A 19,460-nucleotide genomic window follows, 5' to 3' on the forward strand; every position below is an offset into this window, starting at 1 on the left:
GAACGCCTCCTCGTGTGGTCTTAGCACAACCTGCGCTCACTGATGGCGGCACACATGCCGGGCTGTCAAAACGTGGGTATGGACGTGCTGTCCAGAAAATTTTTTCCCCCTACCCTCAAGTGGTACATTTGCTGTGGGACTCGTTCGGCAGAGCGGAAGTCGATCTCTTCACGTCATCAGAGAACGTGCCTTGCCCAAAATTTTTCATGAAAAACAGGGACGCGCTGGCCCACGACTGGCCCAGCCTCCCTCTATACGCGTTTCCCCCGATCGCGCTGTTACCTCAGGTAATCAAGCGAATCAGGAAGAGCAATTGCTCTGTGCTCCTCGTGGCACCACTCTGGAGAAACCAGGTTTGGTTCCCGGAGCTGATGCAGTTAGTGAGCACGGCCTCGTGGCCTGTACCAGTGAGGAAGCATCTCCTCTCTCAGGCCCTCCTCTCTCCTCACGATATGGCACCCGCGCCCCGACTTATGGGCCCAGCATGTATGGGCCATCAACGGGTACCCGCTGATCTCCCAGTTAAAGTGCTAAATACTATTACAGAAGCTAGAGCGCCCTCTACTAGACGGCTCTATGCTTCTAAGTGGTCAGTGTTTTCCAGCTGGTGCTCAGCTCGAAACTTAGACCCGCAAAGCTGCTGCGTTACGGAGATCCTCTCCTTCCTACAAGAGATTTTGGATGAGGGCAGGTCCCCCTCCATGCTCAATGTGTATGTCGCAGCCATCGCAGCGTTTTTGAAACTCTTGCATGGCCAGTCAATGGGAAGGAATGATCTTATCATCCGTTTCCTTGGGGGTGCAAGGAGACTAAACCCTCCTCGACCCTCTCTGGTTCCGGTCTGGGACCTTTCCACTGTCCTGGACGCTATGAGGGGCGGTCCCTTCAAACCGCTGCTGTCAGTGGACCTGCGGTTTCTATCTTTTAAAACGTCTCGGTTACATATGTAACCCTCGTTCCCTGAGTAGGGAACGGAGACGTTACGTCGGATGACGACGAATGGGGGTTTTGCCTAGAAAGCCAATCATCTTCGTGTATTATAAAACGAGCCAATGGCGATGAAATGCCATGGGTCTGCGGAATTTGCATAGCGTAACTCCGCCCCACCTCGTGGGTATAAAAGGAGGACGCTCGGCAACATGCAGATATGTCTTCGCTGAGGAGCCGAGACTGAACTCAGGCGTCTACCCAGCGGTACAGCGGAAGTGGCAGGGAGACGTAACGTCTCCGTTCCCTACTCAGGGAACGAGGGTTACATATGTAACCGAGACGTTCCCTTTCGTAGTCACTCCGAGTTACGTCGGATGACGACGAATGGGGGTCCCCGTGAAATCACGCCACCTTCACAGCTGTCTTCCAGTGCCCTGCGAAAGTCTGATCCCCCTGTCGTGATACTGGCACAGACGAAGGAGTCCTACTTAACACAGGAATACCAAGGTACACTGGGAAGCATATCTCAGAGGAGATATGCCGCAGCATGCCTACCCGTAGGGAGGACTTAAGATACACATATGGCCGGAGGGCTACATATGGAGGAACACTGGAGTGACCAGCCCGAGGGGTGGCAACTTTCAACTCCAGGAGGGCAAGATGGCTTGCCAAGGGAAAGACACATGCTCAAGGAGGCTTACAGTGGAAATACACATGTGGGGGTTACTCAGGGAGGAACCATGCACACGGAGGCACCTAGCCGACGCCCAGGCAATAGACACTGGCGCCAGCATCAACAGTGCTGGAGGAACTCAGGGCTTCAGAGAGGAAGGCTCACCTGAGGAATAATCGCACGTATCCAGTCCGTGGAGTGGAAAGGCGAGCAAGCGAAGACACCTGAGCGGGTCCAGTACTAGCTGACTGAAGCGAGTACACGAGAGGACACAGGCTCCACTCGGAGATTATAGAATCTGGCGAATGTGTTGGGTGTCGCCCAGCCTGCAGCTCTACAACTGTCTGCCAGCGAGGCGCCATGCGCTAGAGCCCAAGAGGAAGCCACACTCCGGGTGGAGTGGGCTGTCACACCAAGGGGGCACGGTCGGCCTTGCTGTTGGTAAGCCAAAGCAATGGCGTCCACTATCCAGTGAGACAACCTCTGCTTTGAGAGAGCCTTTCCCTTCAGTCTCCCACCATAACAGACAAAGAGCTGGTCTGAGGTCCTGAAACACTGCGTTCTGTCTACGTAAGCGCGGAGAGCGCGTACTGGACAGAGCAGTGCCAAGGCTGGGTCTGCCTCCTCCCGGGGCAGCGCTTGCAGGTTCACCACCTGGTCCCGGAAGGGAGTGGTGGGAACCTTGGGCACATATCCAGGCCGGGGTCTCAGGATCACGTGAGAGTGACCGGGCCCGAATTCCAGGCACGCTTCGTCAACGGAGAATGCGTGCAGGTCCCCTACCCTCTTGATGGAGGCCAATGCAACCAGGAGCGCTGTCTTCATAGACAGGAACTTAAGCTCCACTGATTGCAGAGGCTCAAAGGGAGCCCTCTGCAGGGCATTTAAGACCACTGAGAGGTCCCAAGAGGGAATGAGAGGAGGACGAGGAGGATTTAGTCTCCTCGCTCCTCTCAGGAACCTGACGATCAGGTCGTGCTTCCCCAGAGACTTACCTTGAACTGCTTTGTGATATGCGGCGATAGCGGCCACATACACCTTCAGGGTGGAGGGAGACAGCCTTCGCTCCAACCCCTCTTGCAGGAAGGAAAGCACGACAGAGATCGAGCATTTCCTGGGGTCTTCTCGACGAGAAGAGCACCAGTTGACGAAGAGGTTCCACTTCAACGCATAGACATGTCTCGTGGACGATGCTCTAGCGGAAGTGATGGTAGCCGCCACCGCTGGTGGCAGGGTACTCAAACCTGCCTCGTCCCGTCCAGGAGCCACACGTGGAGCCTCCAGAGATCGGGTCGAGGGTGCCAAAGGGTGCCCCGTCTCTGAGAAAGGAGATCCTTCCTCAGAGGAATTGGCCAAGGAGGTGCTGTCGCGAGGAGCACCAGTTCGGAGAACCAGGTCCGGGTGGGCCAATACGGCGCAACCAGAACGAGTCACTGGGACTCGGAACGTGCCGTGATGCCATGCCCACCTCGGGACTCGATCGCGAAGCCACAGCTGAAGCGGTCTCATATGAAGCAATCCGAGCGGCGTTGCTGCGGCTGCGGATGCCATATGCCCCAGGAGCCTCTGAAACAATTTCAGTGGGACCGCACTCTTGCCATCGAACTGTCGAAGGCAAGTCAGCAGCGAGTGTGCGCGCTCGCTCGTAAGCTGCGCGGACATGGCGACCGAGTCGATCTCCATACCGAGAAAAGAGATCCTCTGCACGGGGCAGAGTTTGCTCTTCTCCCAGTTGACCCGAAGGCCCAGACGGGCTAGGTGCCGAAGCACAAGATCCCTGTGTTCGCAAACCTGGTCTCGAGAGTGAGCTAGGATCAGCCAGTCGTCGAGATAGTTCAGGATGCGAACCCCGTGTTCCCGAAGGGGAACAAGGGCAGCCTCGACGATCTTCGTGAAGACGTGAGGAGACAGGGCTAGCCCGAAGGGGAGAACCGCGTACTGGTATGCCTGCCCCTCGAAAGCAAACCGTAGGAACGGTCTGTGTCGAGGTAAGATGGAGACATGAAAGTAGGCGTCCTTCAGGTCTATGGCTGCAAACCAATCCCGTGGCCGCACACATTCGAAAATGCGTTTGGCCGTGAGCATCTTGAACGGCAGCCTGTGAAGGGAGCGGTTCAAGACGCGCAGATCCAGGATCGGCCGTAACCCACCGGATTTCTTGGGGACAATGAAGTACGGGCTGTAAAACCCTGACTTCATCTCGGCTGGAGGGACAGTCTCGATTGCACCCTTCGCCAGCAGGGTAGCAACCTCCGCTCTCATGATAGGGGCATTGCCACCGACCATAGTGAAGCGAACTCCCCTGAAGCGGGGAGGAGACCGTGCGAACTGAATCGCATAGCCGAGCCTGATAGTTCGGGCGACCCAGCGAGAAAGGCTGGGAAGCTCCAACCAAGCTGTCAGATACTGAACCAGCGGGGTCATACGAACCACAGGCGTCCCCCCAGAGGGGCAGCGAAGCGGAGTGACCAGCCCAGGCGAGGGTGGCAAAGCGGCCCGGAGCGGGGGCGTGGTCATGCTCCGCGTCCTGACAGAGGAGACCAGGGAAGAACCAGCGTTCCACGGGGGTCTGCTCTGCCAGGGGTCTGGCGATAGAGGGGGACGAGAGTGGTGAGGTCCGGAGACGGCACACACTGTCGCCCGCACCCTCCGGGACAGAGGGGGACGGGAGTGGCGAGGCCCGGAGGCGGCACACACTGCGGTCCGAGAACTCTGTGACAGAGGGGGATGAGAGCGGCGAGGCCCGGGGGCGTCGCGCACTGTCAACCGGCTCTGTGTGCTCAGTGATGGGTGTATTGATTCTTTCTCTGACCATAATAGGGTACTGCCCACCCGTGGGTGGGCAGCGGGAGAACAAAAGATTCTCCCCCGGCCCTCCGCCGGGGGAAGGAGGGGGCCTGCAACCACCTCCTGGGAAAAAACCGACACCATCACTGAGCAGCCCGTCTCAGGAGCGCCGCTTAGCCTGGCGTTTAGCGGGGCGCGGGGCTGGAGAGGGCTGTGGCGCCTTCCTGCGGCCGTCCACGACGCGGCCCGAGTGAAGGCTGCTGCTGGGGCCGTGCGGGAGGGGAGGGAGCCACAGGAGGGCGCCCTCGGCGGCGAGCAGTCTGAGGTGTCTGTACCGACGGCTGGGTGCAGGCAGCAGCAGGCCGTCGGGGCAGAATATGTTTAATCGCCTCAGACTGCTTCTGTGCGGTTGAGAACTGCTGGGCAAAGTCCTCAACCGCTCCGCCGAAGAGGCCGGCCTGGGATATGGGGGCGTCGAGCAGACGGGTATGCTCGGCGTCCCGCATATCAGCCAGGTTCAGCCATAGGTGACGCTCCTGGACCACAGAGGTGGCCATCACCTGACCCAGGGAGCGTGAGGCCACTTTCGTCGCTCGGAGAGCGAGGTCAGTGGCGGCACGCAGCTCATTGAAGAGCCCTGGGTCAGTCCAGTCCAGTCCAGCTGGGCCTGGTAGACCTGCAAGGTGCTCATCGCATGCAGAGCGGCAGCCGCCTGTCCTGCAGCTCTGTGAGACCTCGCCACTAAGGTGGACGAGAATCTACAGGCCTTGGACGGGTGCTTAGGATTACCACGAGATGAAGCACTCTGAGGACATAGTTGCATGGCAACAGAGCGTTCAACCGGGGGAATCCCAGTGTACCCATGGGCGGCTGCCCCATCGAGGGGAGGAAAAGCGGAGAAAGCTGACGAACGTACACGGGAGGTCAAGGGAGCCTTCCATGATTTCGTCAACTCCTCATGCACCTCCGGGAAGAATGGCATTGGGGTTGGCTGTGGCCGTGAGGCGGCAGCCGCACCAAAAAACCAATCATCCAACCGCGAGCGCTCAGGGCAGGGCGGAGGGTTCCACTCAAGCCCGATGCTCGCGGCGGCCCGGGAGAGCATGGCCGTCATCTCGGGATCTGATACGGGCAACGCTGGAGCTCCAGAAGGAGGCAACGCAGCCGCATCGTCACTTCCCGATGACTCTTGCCCGCCTTGTGATGCCGCGATCGACATCGAGTCTTCCTCTGGAGCGCCGAATGAAACATGCGGGGCATCGAAGGATGAACCCGGTAGAATCACCGCGGCACTCGCGGGTTGCAACACTGTAGAGGGGGGCATGGTCCGAGGACGCATCGTCGGATTGTCCCACACCGTAACCCTCAGATCACCCTGTCCACCAGCCGAAGTACAGCCTCTCGTGGAGGATGTAGATCGGGGTGTGGATGAGGGGACTCTCTCCCGAATGAGATCATTGAGTCTAGACCTCAGTGTTGCGATGGCCATGTTCCCACAGAAGGAACATGAGTCATCCACAAGCGCTGCTTTAGCGTGCTCTAAGCCCAAACACTAAAAGCAGCGATTGTGCCCATCAAAGGAAGACAGGAAACGACCGCACCCAGAAGAACACGGGCGAGACATCTTAAAAAGACGTGCCACGTGCAGCTCTTTTAGAGAAAAAACTCAGCGATGCTGAGACGACCAGGGAGAAACAAACAGACCGGCAGATCACTGCTCAGATCGCAGGCAATGTGAACTCGCTGGGTACCGCCGTCACACCAACACCGGAGAGTTCGCTCGTCACAGAAGATGAAGTCAGGATTGGCTTGTGGAGTGAAGAGAAGCTCTTGGCTCTGAAGCGAAAACATATGTGACCCGTCACAGAAACCAGGGACACAAGTCGGCAGCACAACTTTCGAGCAAAATGAGAAAGAAGAGTTTTTTTTCAAAATTGGTGATTTTCAATTTTTTGGAGAATCTGTTAATTGAAATCACGAAGAAGCCTCTCCATGTTTGAGATAGCAGTATTGGTATATTTAAAAGCTTACATTTTGAGGTTGAAATCGGCTTGTTTTCGGAGATTCTAGCATGCAGTAGGGGCGTGGCGTGTCATTGTCTGTGTGTATTTCGATACTGAATAACCCGGCGCTTTTGCCCCCGCCCTCCAAGTCAACCACATGGCTACTTATTATGCTGTGCTCTGGCCGGCTCTCTCTGATATCAAAATTCAATGAAGATGGATGCCGCAAAGATTGTCGCAGACGAGATGAACCGTCTGGCAGTTACACCGAAAATGTTTTCGCCGCACTTCGTGGGCTCGGGAAACTGAACCGGAGGTATGGGCGCAGCGCGCGCGCCCTCAGTGCTTCAATACGGCGGCTCGGCTCGCTGACAGTGGTGGCTGGCTGTTTCATATGTGACGGAGAATCGAAATAGAGGATGCAGTTAAGACCTTTGCTGCGATGAAAGCCTGCCGTGCGTGTTTCTGAAATGTAAGTTAAGCTTCATTTGCTCTTTAGTCGTTATTTAAGATGCTGAACCTGCTGATGATATAATGTGCTTGCGGACATTTCATTTGTGTGTAGTATACGCACATAAGAAAGTGGTGTAAAGAGATTTGCAACAGTAATTTGAGGAGGTGAAATGTGATTATTTGGAAAATTGCAGAAATGACTGCTTAAAGAAAAATGCCAGCAGGCATTTGCCTCCTACATAAACTTTAATATTGTTGACATTTTGGGCACACGAGCGTTGCGCACTATTTGCGCTATATGTAGGCCTATGGCTTATTGGTCTTTGTTTGTTGTTGCTGGTTTTGCGTTATATGTATATGGCATATTGGTCTTTGTGTGTTGTTGCTGGTTGTGCGTTATACTGTATGTATATGGCATATTGGCCTTTGTGTGTTGTTGCTGGTTTTGCGTTATATGCAGGCTATATGGCATATTGGTCTTTGTGTGTTGTTGCTGGTTTTGCGTTATATGTATATGGCATATTGGTCTTTATGTGTTGTTGCTGGTTTCGCGTTATATGCAGGCTATATGGCATTATTGGTATTTGTGTGTTGTTGCTGGTACGTTGCAAATAGAGGGGCAGCACAATTGTTTTTCGCCTAGTGCGGCAGAAGTGCACTCATTCGAAGTGTAAAAAAAGGTGTAAAGCACATGGAGGAGCTTTATAGGGGGTATGGCTTATCTAAATGAGATGTAAATGAGCCATATTGTCACCCCCAGAAGCAGAGACAGGTGAGAACTGCACAATCTTTAGAGCTCGTTTTCTCCTCTTTGAGCTTTTTTAAGTGCCTACTTTAAAATGGCCACAACTTCTCCTAATATTATCAGATTTCCACATGTTACACATCGTTGGAAAGCTTGGATATTACACTCTCAGAATCTATGAATAACTCAAAATGCCCCAGAACCGACTTGTGTCCCTAGTTTCCGTGACTGGTCACATATCTGCATGTTGCCGAGCGTCCTCCTTTTATACCCACGAGGTGGGGCGGAGTTACGCTATGCAAATTCCGCAGACCCATGGCATTTCATCGCCATTGGCTCGTTTTATAATACACGAAGATGATTGGCTTTCTAGGCGAAACCCCCATTCGTCGTCATCCGACGTAACTCGGAGTGACTACGAAAGGGAACCGCTTTCCTCATGGCTCTCGCTTCAGTCAAGCGGGTGGGTGACCTGCAAGCACTCTCTGTGAGCGCGGCGTGCATTGAGGTTGGGCCTAACGACTCTAAGGTCGTCCTCAAATCAAGACACGGCTATGTCCCCAATGTGCTCTCCACTCCGTTCAGAGCGCAAGTCATCTCCTTGTCAGCCCTGCCTGGGTCTGACGACGAAAGCGACGTTAATTTCCTCTGCCCATACAGGGCGCTGAGAATATACGTTGAGCAGTCTGCTGCGTTCAGGCAGTCAGAACAGCTCTTTGTTTCATTTGGTGGCCGTACCAAAGGGCTAGCCACCTCGAAGCAGAGTCTTTCCAGGTGGATAGTTGACGCTATCGCACTGGCTTTATAGGTCTAAGGGCCTTCAATGCCCCTTAAGCAACAGAGCCCATTCGACCAGAGGCGTGGCCTCGTCATGGGCATGGTCCAGTGGGGTTTCACTCAAGGATATTTGTATGGTGGCAGGCTGGGCCTCACCGTCTACATTTATAAGGTTTTACAACCTAGAAGTTCCAGCCTTACAGGCGACACCGTTTTCAGTCTAATGAATGACAGGCTGTATTATTCTATTGTCATAGAATAATAATTTGCCTAGGTCTGCTCTGTGCAGCAATGCATTTTAAATTAATGCAAAATTAAGGATCATTTTTGCTTTCAGTATTCTCGAGAAAAGAGGTTTTCTCGTAGCTAACGCAACACTCGTTCCCTCATCTAGAGAGAACCGAGGTTATGTTAGTAACGGAGTGTCGGTACTATATAGCCAGATCTCGTTAAGTATGAATGCAATCCGACATCTGCCATGTTGACATTATCATGAGACCAACGACGCGTTATCACAAGCGCAACAACTTAAAGTCAAATAACTTATCTATAAATCTATCTATAAATATCTTCATGAAACTTGCTCATTTTGTGGTCTTGTTGAAGAAACAGCTTTATTTTGTGAATACGTTTAGGGTTGATTTAAGTTGTTATATTTTAAACCCTAATGTGACCTCCTTATAACGATATAATTTTTTATCAAGAACAAAATGCAATTTTTAATGCATTATGAAGAACTATATAAAGATGGTAAATGGTAAATGGACTGCATTTATATAGCGCTTTCACAGACCCAATGGCCACCAAAGCGCTTTACATATTTGCCTCGCATTCACCCATTCACTCACTCATTCATACACCGACGGCAGTGTCAGCCATGCATGGCGCCATTCAGCTCATCGGGAGCAGGTGGGGTTAGGTGTCTTGCTCATGGACACCTCGACACTTGGTCAGGTGGAACCTGATAAAGATATTTAGCCTTGTCATTGTTCTTTTTTCCTGTGTATAAAATATCATATTATTACATAGACCCATGATCTTTATGTTTTTGTCATTATGATTGTTCATTGTTAAAGATACAACTATGGTATCTTCCCCTGTTCTTGTATGTAACTATAAGTTCTGCAATAGAAATTATATGAGCGACAGGTGCACTAACACCTCATAACATCGGTAACTCGATAGCCCTACCTAGAATGGTTTTCCACAGCGGTTGTAATGTCTGCACAAAGGAGACGGACAGCTGCTATAAGATCTCACCTTTGGAGAAACCTGTTGATTGTATACTCGAAAAATGTAAGTATCACTCCTTAAAAATTTATATTACCTCAGAATTCAGTTTAATTGCTAGCCTCAATTTTCAGTCAAGCAATGAATTAATGCATACATTAATTATATTAATTATATTTTATATACTGACAACAATAAGAAACATGAATAAATTAGTAAAAGAACAAATAAAAGTAACAATCACAATAAACAAATGCATATATAAGTCAACAACACATGAAACAAAGCTTTATTCAAACTACAAGCATGTATTACAGGCGCTGAACCCCAAATCCTACTGCCATCTCAACACAGCGGTTCCCTTTTTGTGGCTTTATTCTGATGAATCAACTGACCAGCGGAGGTGAGCCATGCCTTCGTGCCGGAGGTTTTTGCGTCCTGCGCTGTGCTTCACAATCTGAGGTAATAAGGGCAGGTGTAGTGATGGAGGGTCTCATAAGGGCCGGTGGAGTGATGGAGGGTCTCATAAGGACAGGTGGAGTAATGGGGGGTCTTTTAAGAGCCAGTGGAGTGATGGAGGGTCTCATAAGGGCAGATGTAGGGTCTCATAAGGGCAGGTGGAGTGATGGAGGGTCTCATAAGGGCCGGTGGAGTGATGGAGGGTCTCATAAGGGCATGTGGAGTGATGGAGGGTCTCACAAGGGCAGGTGGAGTGATGGAGGGTCTCATAAGGGCCGGTGGAGTGATGGAGGGTCTCATAAGGGCAGGTGGAGTGATGGAGGGTCTCATAAGGACAGGTGGAGTGATGGAGGGACTCATAAGAGCAGGTGAAGTGATGGAGGGTCTCATAAGGGCCGGCGGAGAGATGGAGAGTCTCATAAGGGCAGGTGGAGTGATGGAGAGTCTCATAAGGGCCGGTGGAGAGATGGAGAGTCTCATAAGGGCAGGTGGAGTGATGGAGGGTCTCATAAGGGCCGGTGGAGAGATGGAAAGTCTCATAAGGGCAGGTGGAGTGATGGAGAGTCTCATAAGGGCAGGTGGAGTGATGGAGGGTCTCATAAGGGCCGGTGGAGTGATGGAGAGTCTCATAAGGGCAGGTGGAGAGATGGAGAGTCTCATAAGGGCAGGTGGAGTGATGGAGGGTCTCATAAGGGCCGGTGGAGAGATGGAGAGTCTCATAAGGGCAGGTGGAGTGATGGAGGGTCTTATAAGGGCCGGTGGAGAGATGGAAAGTCTCATAAGGACAGGTGGAGTGATGGAGGGACTCATAAGAGCAGGTGAAGTGATGGAGGGTCTCATAAGGGCCGGCGGAGAGATGGAGAGTCTCATAAGGGCAGGTGGAGTGATGGAGAGTCTCATAAGGGCCGGTGGAGAGATGGAGAGTCTCATAAGGGCAGGTGGAGTGATGGAGGGTCTCATAAGGGCCGGTGGAGAGATGGAAAGTCTCATAAGGGCAGGTGGAGTGATGGAGAGTCTCATAAGGGCAGGTGGAGTGATGGAGGGTCTCATAAGGGCCGGTGGAGTGATGGAGAGTCTCATAAGGGCAGGTGGAGAGATGGAGAGTCTCATAAGGGCAGGTGGAGTGATGGAGGGTCTCATAAGGGCCGGTGGAGAGATGGAGAGTCTCATAAGGGCAGGTGGAGTGATGGAGGGTCTTATAAGGGCCGGTGGAGAGATGGAAAGTCTCATAAGGGCAGGTGGAGTGATGGAGAGTCTCATAAGGGCAGGTGGAGTGATGGAGGGTCTCATAAGGGCCGGTGGAGTGATGGAGAGTCTCATAAGGGCCGGTGGAGTGATGGAGGGTCTCATAAGAGCAGGTGGAGTGATGGAGGGTCTCATAAGGGCCGGTGGAGAGATGGAGAGTCTCATAAGGGCAGGTGGAGTGATGGAGGGTCTCATAAGGGCCGGTGGAGAGATGGAGAGTCTCATAAGGGCAGGTGGAGTGATGGAGCGTCTCATAAGGGCGGGTGGAGAGATGGACTCTCACATACGGGCCGTTGGAGTGATGGAGGGTCTCATAAGGGCAGGTGGAGTGATGGAGGGTCTCACAAGGGCAGGTGGATTGATGGAGGGTCTCATAAGGGCAGGTGGAGTGATGGAGGGACTCATAAGAGCAGGTGGAGTGATGGAGGGTCTCACAAGAGCAGATGAAGTGATGGAGGGTCTCATAAGGGCTGGTGGAGAGATGGAGGGTCTCATAAGGGCTGGTGGAGAGATGGAGGGTCTCATTAGGTTAGGTGGAGTGATGGAGGGTCTCATAAGGACAGGTGGAGTGATGGAGGGACTCATAAGAGCAGGTGGAGTGATGGAGGGACTCATAAGAGCAGGTGGAGTGATGGAGGGTCTCACAAGAGCAGGTGAAGTGATGGAGGGTCTCATAAGAGCAGGTGGAGTGATGGAGGGTCTCATAAGGGCCGGTGGAGTGATGGAGAGTCTCATAAGGGCAGGTGGAGTGATGGAGGGTCTCATAAGGGCCGGTGGAGAGATGGAGAGTCTCATAAGGGCAGGTGGAGTGATGGAGGGTCTCATACGAGCAGGTGGAGTGATGGAGGGTCTCATAAGGGCCGGTGGAGTGATGGAGGGTCTCACAAGAGCAGGTGAAGTGATGGAGGGTCTCATAAGGGCCGGTGGAGTGATGGAGGGTCTCATAAGGGCAGGTGGAGTGATGGAGGGTCTCATAAGGGCAGGTGGAGAGATGGAGGGTCTCATAAGGGCCGGTGGAGTGATGGAGGGTCTCATAAGGGCAGGTGGAGTGATGGAGGGTCTCATAAGGGCAGGTGGAGTGATGGAGGGTCTCATAAGGGCCGGTGGAGTGATGGAGGGTCTCATAAGGGCAGGTGGAGAGATGGAGGGTCTCATAAGGGCAGGTGGAGTGATGGAGGGTCTCATACGAGCAGGTGGAGTGATGGAGGGTCTCATAAGGGCCGGTGGAGTGATGGAGGGTCTCACAAGAGCAGGTGAAGTGATGGAGGGTCTCATAAGGGCCGGTGGAGTGATGGAGGGTCTCATAAGGGCCGGTGGAGTGATGGAGGGTCTCACAAGAGCAGGTGAAGTGATGGAGGGTCTCACAAGAGCAGGTGAAGTGATGGAGGGTCTCATAAGGGCCGGTGGAGTGATGGAGGGTCTCATAAGGGCAGGTGGAGTGATGGAGGGTCTCATAAGAGCAAGTGGAGAGATGGAGGGTTTTATAAGGGCCGGTGGAGTGATGGAGGGTCTCATAAGGGCAGGTGGAGTGATGGAGGGTCTCATAAGAGCAGGTGGAGTGATGGAGGGTCTCATAAGGGCCGGTGGAGTGATGGAGGGTCTCATAAGGGCCGGTGGAGTGATGGAGGGTCTCATACGGGCAGGTGGAGTGATGGAGGGTCTCATTAGGGCCGGTGGAGTGATGGAGGGTCTCACAAGAGCAGGTGAAGTGATGGAGGGTCTCATAAGGGCCGGTGGAGTGATGGAGGGTCTCATAAGAGCAGGTAGAGTGATGGAGGGTCTCATCCATGCCACCATTTCCAGGATTCAGCTCTGGGCTCCTCATCGTCGGTGCTCACACCAGCCTGCAGAGATTTCAGATCCTACAAAAATGCACAAACATCATACAGAAGTAGTCATTTTAACAGCACAATGTAATTTGATTTTTGTATTAAAAGTAACATAAATTACCTTACTTTATATTTTATTAAAATCCCTAAAACTTTTTTTCCCAACAAATGCCGCTATCATCTATCCTTGCAGGTCCTGCTCCATCACAAAAGATCTGCAGCAAATGCACAGAAATCAAGAATCAGAAAAGTGTTGTAATATCGCTGTTTGAAATTACATTAATTAAAATAAACTACAAGTTAATATTTAATATATTTTGTTATCCATCTATAGTATAGTAACTCAGCCTTTGATGGCAGCATTCAGCTTCATGAGCCACTCTCCACTGGATACTCACACATCTGTTCATCTGTCCCTGTAACATCCAGAAAAGATCACGTTACCTCTGTGATTTTTGAGCTCAATACCACATTTGCATGTTGAGGTCAACATCAACACCATCTTAAAACCGATCATCACGGCCCAATCACAGCCACCATACTGATAATCAGATCAACAGCACTCTTACTCATGTGATAAGAATTAAATATTGGAAACATGATGAAAGCAGAAGATCCAGATCTACAGGAGTGGCGTTTACTGACTATTGACCGGTAAGATCCTCAGAGAGTCAAAACACCGGAAGAATGGAAAGAGTGTGTGAGTGAAGGTGGTTGTGAATGTGTGTAGATGTGTGTTAGTTACAGGATCAGAGAACGACACCATTCCTCCATTATACTCCAGATTCACTCTCACACGATCAAGCTTCTGTTTAACACGGAAACCAGAACTTAAAGACCGTTCGTCCTGATTATACTCGTCATCATACCACACACTCCAGACATCAGTGTTGAAGAAAACATCTCCCTTCCTCTGGTTTGATGCTGTAGTTACTCCAAGAGTCCAGCGTTCACTCTCTTTAACCTCCACATCCCAGCAGTGTGTTCCTGAGTTAAAACCCTCTGTACCTACAACACAATTACATTCAAATCTCTCTGGATTATCAAGAAGAGTTTGATAGTTCCCGCTGTGTCTCACACTGGTCAGGTCATCAGACAGGACGAGACGTGAATCTGCAGTGTTTGGATCCAGAATCACAGGAGCTGATGAGAGACAATCAACACATGCTTTTATTCTGAACTTCATATAATGATCAAGAACCCAACACAGATTATTATGAATTATGACACTCGTCCTGTTGATCAAACTCATTTTCCTCTGATCACTGTCAGTGCTGTTATTAGTTTCACACTCGTTTTTATCATCAGCGTTTAACGGCATCAACTACAAACATTAAATATGGGATTCAGACATTTGTGTCCATCAAGAGAAAACTGATACTTTGGTAAAATTAAATAACAATAAATCAATGAGATCTACTCCCTCCCTCGCAGCTCACATCTTCTGCTGTCAGACTCACTGTTTTGGACGATGTCCTGCATCTTCTTCCAGACTCTGAACGGCAGGTTGCCCAAGTATCGTGGCACATGAATCAAAGCTCCAGAAGCCATCTGTGGATCCGGCCGTGAGCTCTGGACTCTGGAAGAACATTCAGGAGTCAGAACTGCAGTGGCTTTGGATCAGAACCAGAGAGACCAGAGACAGGAGCAGATCACTCACCTTTCCTTTGAGACTGGAAACTCCTGCAAAACAAACACACCATTTATCATCAAGAACTCAATCAATCAACCAATGATCAACCAATGATCTGAAATCAGACCTTCAGAAAGCAGACGTCACTGGCTTTCATCATCTCCTCCATGTCTTTGATTGTGTGTGAAAGAGCTGAGATGTGTGTGTTCATCTCCTCCAGCTTCTCCTTCATCCTCTGCATCTTCTGCTCCTCTTCCTCCCTCAGTGCAGTGACTGTAGCTTCTTCTTCATCTCTGAGAAACTGATGAAGCTTCTCAAACTGATGTTTAATCTGACGCTCTGTTTGCTCAGCTTGAGACTGAAATCAAAGCACATTCACTTCAATCATCTCAATCAACACTTTACATCATTAATATCCAAGATAAACTCGGATACCTGACATAAAGCAGATCCAGAGGCAGATTGCTGCTATTCTAGAATTGAACAAAAATAAATAAAACACCAGATTACAGTAGATAGAAGACAATACAGCGATATATATGATCATATAATTCAGTGAAAAAGTATTTGCCCCCCTCCTGATTTCTTCTGTTTTTGTGTACATCTCATACTAGATTGATTCAGAAATTAAAGTAATTAGAGTAAGTACAGTTTGTAAATAATAATACTATTTATTGGAAAAAAAAAAGTTATCCAATTCCAACTGGGCCGGCGTGAAAATGTATTTGCCCCCGTAGTTAATAATTCCTCAAATCTATGAAACTGCATTTATAATGTAGTTCAGCTGGTCTAAACACAACCAGTCCTGATCACTGCAGCCCTGTTCAATCAAATCAACACTGAATACTAAAGACTGATTGGTTCACAGTTGTGCATATTTAAGTCGCGCTGAAAGGAGAGACCATCGCCGCGCATCTCTGCCTGCACACGGCCCTAAGCCATGCAGAACTAGTAAGGCCCTGTCCACACGGAGACGCATTTAGCTGTATACGTACAAATCTTGTATCGTATTGGCGTTTCATCCAGACGGATCCGGCGGTTTGGGACACTGAAACCGCTATTTTTTTAAACCGGGTCCCAGAGTGGATAAATCTGAATGCGTGACGTCACCGCGCTACAATCTGCGGCGAGGAATACTTGAGTTTGTCGTGCTACTGTACGCAAGTCGACGTTGCCGCTCCTCAGTAGAAAGATTTAGATGAAAATGTCTTTCAGCGTGACTTAAATAGGCAGTCGGTCCCACCAGTTTTGGCGGACTGAAAATCCATTTGTCTGTGCAGGTGCAGAGACATGAACCAATCAGGCTTCAGTATTCAGGGAAAAACTAAGTTCACCCCATAAGAGTCAGTTACTGATGCAATGTTCGTTATCTCAGGAAACTGAGGCTACGTTAGTAACTGGAAGGATCTGTGTCTATGACTCGTTATTGTTCTATGTGAATCAGGAAACATTTGTCTTACCTTATATGATGAAACCATTTCACTGATGGCTCTGAATTTATGATTGTCATGTTGTTTTGAATCTCTGTACACTAAACACACAGGCTGTTTGTCCTCCAGACAGAAGAGTTTGAGTTTCTCACTGTGTAAGCTGCAGATCTCCTCAGACCCCGATGAACGCCTCTCATTTCTCTCCTTCAGGTACGACTCACACAAGTTTTTTAACGCAAGATTAATTGGAGGATTAGGTTTTGAGGATCTTCTCCTGCAGACAGGACACTCCTGATATTTCTTGGTCTCCAGAACTGTTGAAGACACTCTTTACAGAAACTGGGACTACAGGATAAAAGAACAGGAGCCTTGTAGCCTTGTTTTCTGTTAGAATGGTGTCGTGTTAGAGGCCGCTAAGTTAATAACTAATGATCATTGCAACGGAAGTGAATCAATTAAAACTAACTTCAGCTGGACAATAACTTTATTCTAGAGCTTCTGTAAAGCCAATGCAATCTCGGTTATACAATATTATATAATAGGATAATATTTCCTATTTTCACTGTAAACCTGCTTTAAAACAATCTATATTGTTAAAAGCGCTATATAAATGAAGATGACTTGACTTTAATAAAATGTTTTTACATAGTTACTTTTTATTTACATGTTGTTGTTTTTTACAGTGTACATGACCTCAAGAGCACGGCTCAGATAATCACTGTTTACGCCTGTGGAAAACCACAAGAACACAGTAGTTATTAAGCACAAAATATTTATTTATTCTTAATTAAACTTGTACACAGTCTGTGTTGTGAGTGCATTTCGTTTGGATCTGAGCGGAGCAAAGTAATGCGGAAAAGGGTGAAGCAATCATTCACATAGAAAAGACTGGGAAAAGTCCATAACCATCAGATCAGTGAGACACAAACATGGCAAAGTGGAGTAATTATAGCGATATATTATCAGCATTAATAACAGCAAGAACAGAATATCAGAAACCTCCCGGAAAAGTTTCTCCTGCAGATCATTGGTTAGTATCCTATACAAATGCATGGAAAACACATTACAGGACAGAAGCTGCAGCAAAACAAAGCACTGAGGAAATAAATACTGTACAACTGAGGACTGTACAATTCACAGTTTGGCAGTTACAATAGAAATATAACCCTGACTAAAGATTGGAATCATACAAACTTACAAATAAAACCAGAGTTTATGTTGGGATGTGGATTTTGGAAGCAAATACGTTTTGTACACCTGTGAGCTAGTGTTCAAACGCTTGCACTTTCTAATGCTGGATCGCTTTTATGAAAAACAACAATAAATATGAGTCGTTACTAACACTTGCACTGCCCTCTTAAAATAAATTAAAACTCAACATCATTAACACCGTGCAAGAAGGAATAAACTCAGCCACTTTGCAAAGCAAATAAAAATGTTACATTTGGTAAATAGTCAAATGTAAAGTAGTTTATCAATGTTCACATTATGGGTTGGGATAATGCAGCACGTAACAGGGAGGTTGAATCACATGCAAATGTCATTTTGACACACATTCAGAGTCAAACCTGCATTCAGTCTCTGTGTTATGCTGTAAAGAGGGAAGGCGGCGCACTTATAAGAGCACGTTTACACAGTAATTATTAATTCTGTATTTGGGCGTCTGCAACGCTTTTGATGGCATGCATCGTTCATCAGATCATCTCAATATAAACCAGTCCTTCCTCAAATCCGTCTGAGACTCTGTGCTTAGTGCAGTATTGCTTATGAATGATTGTAACCGATCAGAAACCCAGACATCAACTGTATTCGTTCATCAATCTAGCTACTAGCTACACTTCACATTATTAGGTTTATTCAATGCAAACTTGCTTCAACTGAAAGGGGACGTGAATTGAAAAAAACAACCACCACTGCATTAGGAACAGAAGAGGAATGAAAACCAATTCATACTTTTTGACGGAAAACTGATGACCGATCAAGGCACTACATCATCCTGAATTGTGTTTCTTAAAGTAGGGATTTTGTCCTGTGGTCTGAAATAGCTGGATATTTCTGTAAACGGCCAATGAAAGTGCTGTAAATGAATGAAACGCGTATGATTGGAAAGCAGGACTGATATTTCTGACCATAATCAATGTTCAGCACTGGGATGCTTTCATAAAACATGAGCAGAATTTCCAATCTTACACAAATCGTCATAAGATTTAGATAAGAATGACTACATTTATTCTGATCGTGTTTCAAGGCCCAATATGCCCGTTTATGCATCTCAAGGTTTTAGTCAATCAGCAAAAGGATTATGAAATGATACTTCATTACAAGAATTGAAGGCCTAATCTCAGCCAAACCCTTAACACTAACTACTCCTCAATTCATATTCAAACATAAGAGCTAAAACGTCAAAACAAACAAATGTGCAAGCGGCGCCCACAGGACTGGATTGAGACATCAACACACTCATCATGCCCACATTCACACACACACACAAACTCACACCTCATATTTACAGGCTCAAAGGCTTTGTACAGACGTTCTCCCATCCAACAGCGATCTAAAGCACACAGACATCGAGGAGAGATTGTGGTTTAATCCTGAAGCCGAGTTTAAAACGTATTGCAGGAATTCCCAGTCAGTTTGAGTTAGTGTGATTATCCATCTGCAAGTGTGCACTGATTAGCCTTACGCAGAACAGAGTCTCAAGCGCTCATGCAGTCCTGGCTTTGCTGGGGCACATCGGGGCGTCTGGGCTTTTGACCACCAGAGGAAACGTCTGCAGTGCCGGGCTGGCCATGGTCGGATACGGGACCATCGCGGCCGTGCCAAACATTCCCACTGGACTGGGCAAACCGGACCACTGGTGTGGATACACAGGCGCTGGCATCATCCCAGTGAAGGGGACGCTGCGCATCAGGTATCCGCCCCGCTGGATGACGGGCGGCGGGCCGCTGGTGATGCCGTGAGGCATGATGGGACCCAGAGCTGCTGACATCGGGCAGGACAGGGGTAGATGGAGCTTCACAGCCGCCGCAGGGATTGAGCCTCTCATCTAGAAGAGAAGAGAGAGACGAGATCAAATAACACTGCTTTATGGTTTCTCATGGTTGACGTGTATTCACTTTATATGCTTCAGAAAATCATTATTGAGTGATTTACTCAGACAATTGCGTATGCGTGATGTCATTGCGGGATTATGTAAACAAACTGGTGAATCTTTTTTTGAATTGGTTCATTGAAACTAACTTTTTGATAGAACCTGTTCGTGG

General features: G+C 49.0%; 2 protein-coding genes across 7 annotated transcripts in view; both read right to left on the bottom strand.

Moving 5' to 3' along the window:
- Positions 1-13,625: 13,625 nt before the first annotated feature.
- LOC143724511 (zinc-binding protein A33-like) lies at positions 13,626-18,698 on the bottom strand. The gene is made up of 6 exons (XM_077217588.1): positions 18,692-18,698; positions 16,225-16,508; positions 14,892-15,122; positions 14,792-14,814; positions 14,592-14,710; positions 13,626-14,274 (listed from the first exon to the last, which is right to left on the bottom strand). The coding sequence occupies exons 1-6, from the start codon at positions 18,696-18,698 to the stop codon at positions 13,769-13,771; spliced, it is 1,170 nt and encodes a 389-aa protein (XP_077073703.1). The 3' UTR covers positions 13,626-13,768.
- LOC143724537 (serine/threonine-protein kinase WNK2) overlaps positions 16,950-19,460 on the bottom strand; it is a 78,450-nt gene continuing 75,939 nt past the window's right edge. For all 6 annotated transcript variants that reach the window (XM_077217652.1, XM_077217657.1, XM_077217656.1 and 3 more), the window contains one exon: positions 16,950-19,243. In XM_077217652.1, the coding sequence (XP_077073767.1) occupies positions 18,902-19,243 (342 nt within the window). In that variant the 3' untranslated portion in view covers positions 16,950-18,901. The remainder of the gene's footprint in view (positions 19,244-19,460) is intronic.

This window comes from Siphateles boraxobius, unplaced genomic scaffold, assembly GCF_051911475.1.
Source record: "Siphateles boraxobius isolate OS27281-9 unplaced genomic scaffold, OSU_SipBor_1 75, whole genome shotgun sequence".
Classification (NCBI taxonomy): Eukaryota; Metazoa; Chordata; class Actinopteri; order Cypriniformes; family Leuciscidae; genus Siphateles; species Siphateles boraxobius.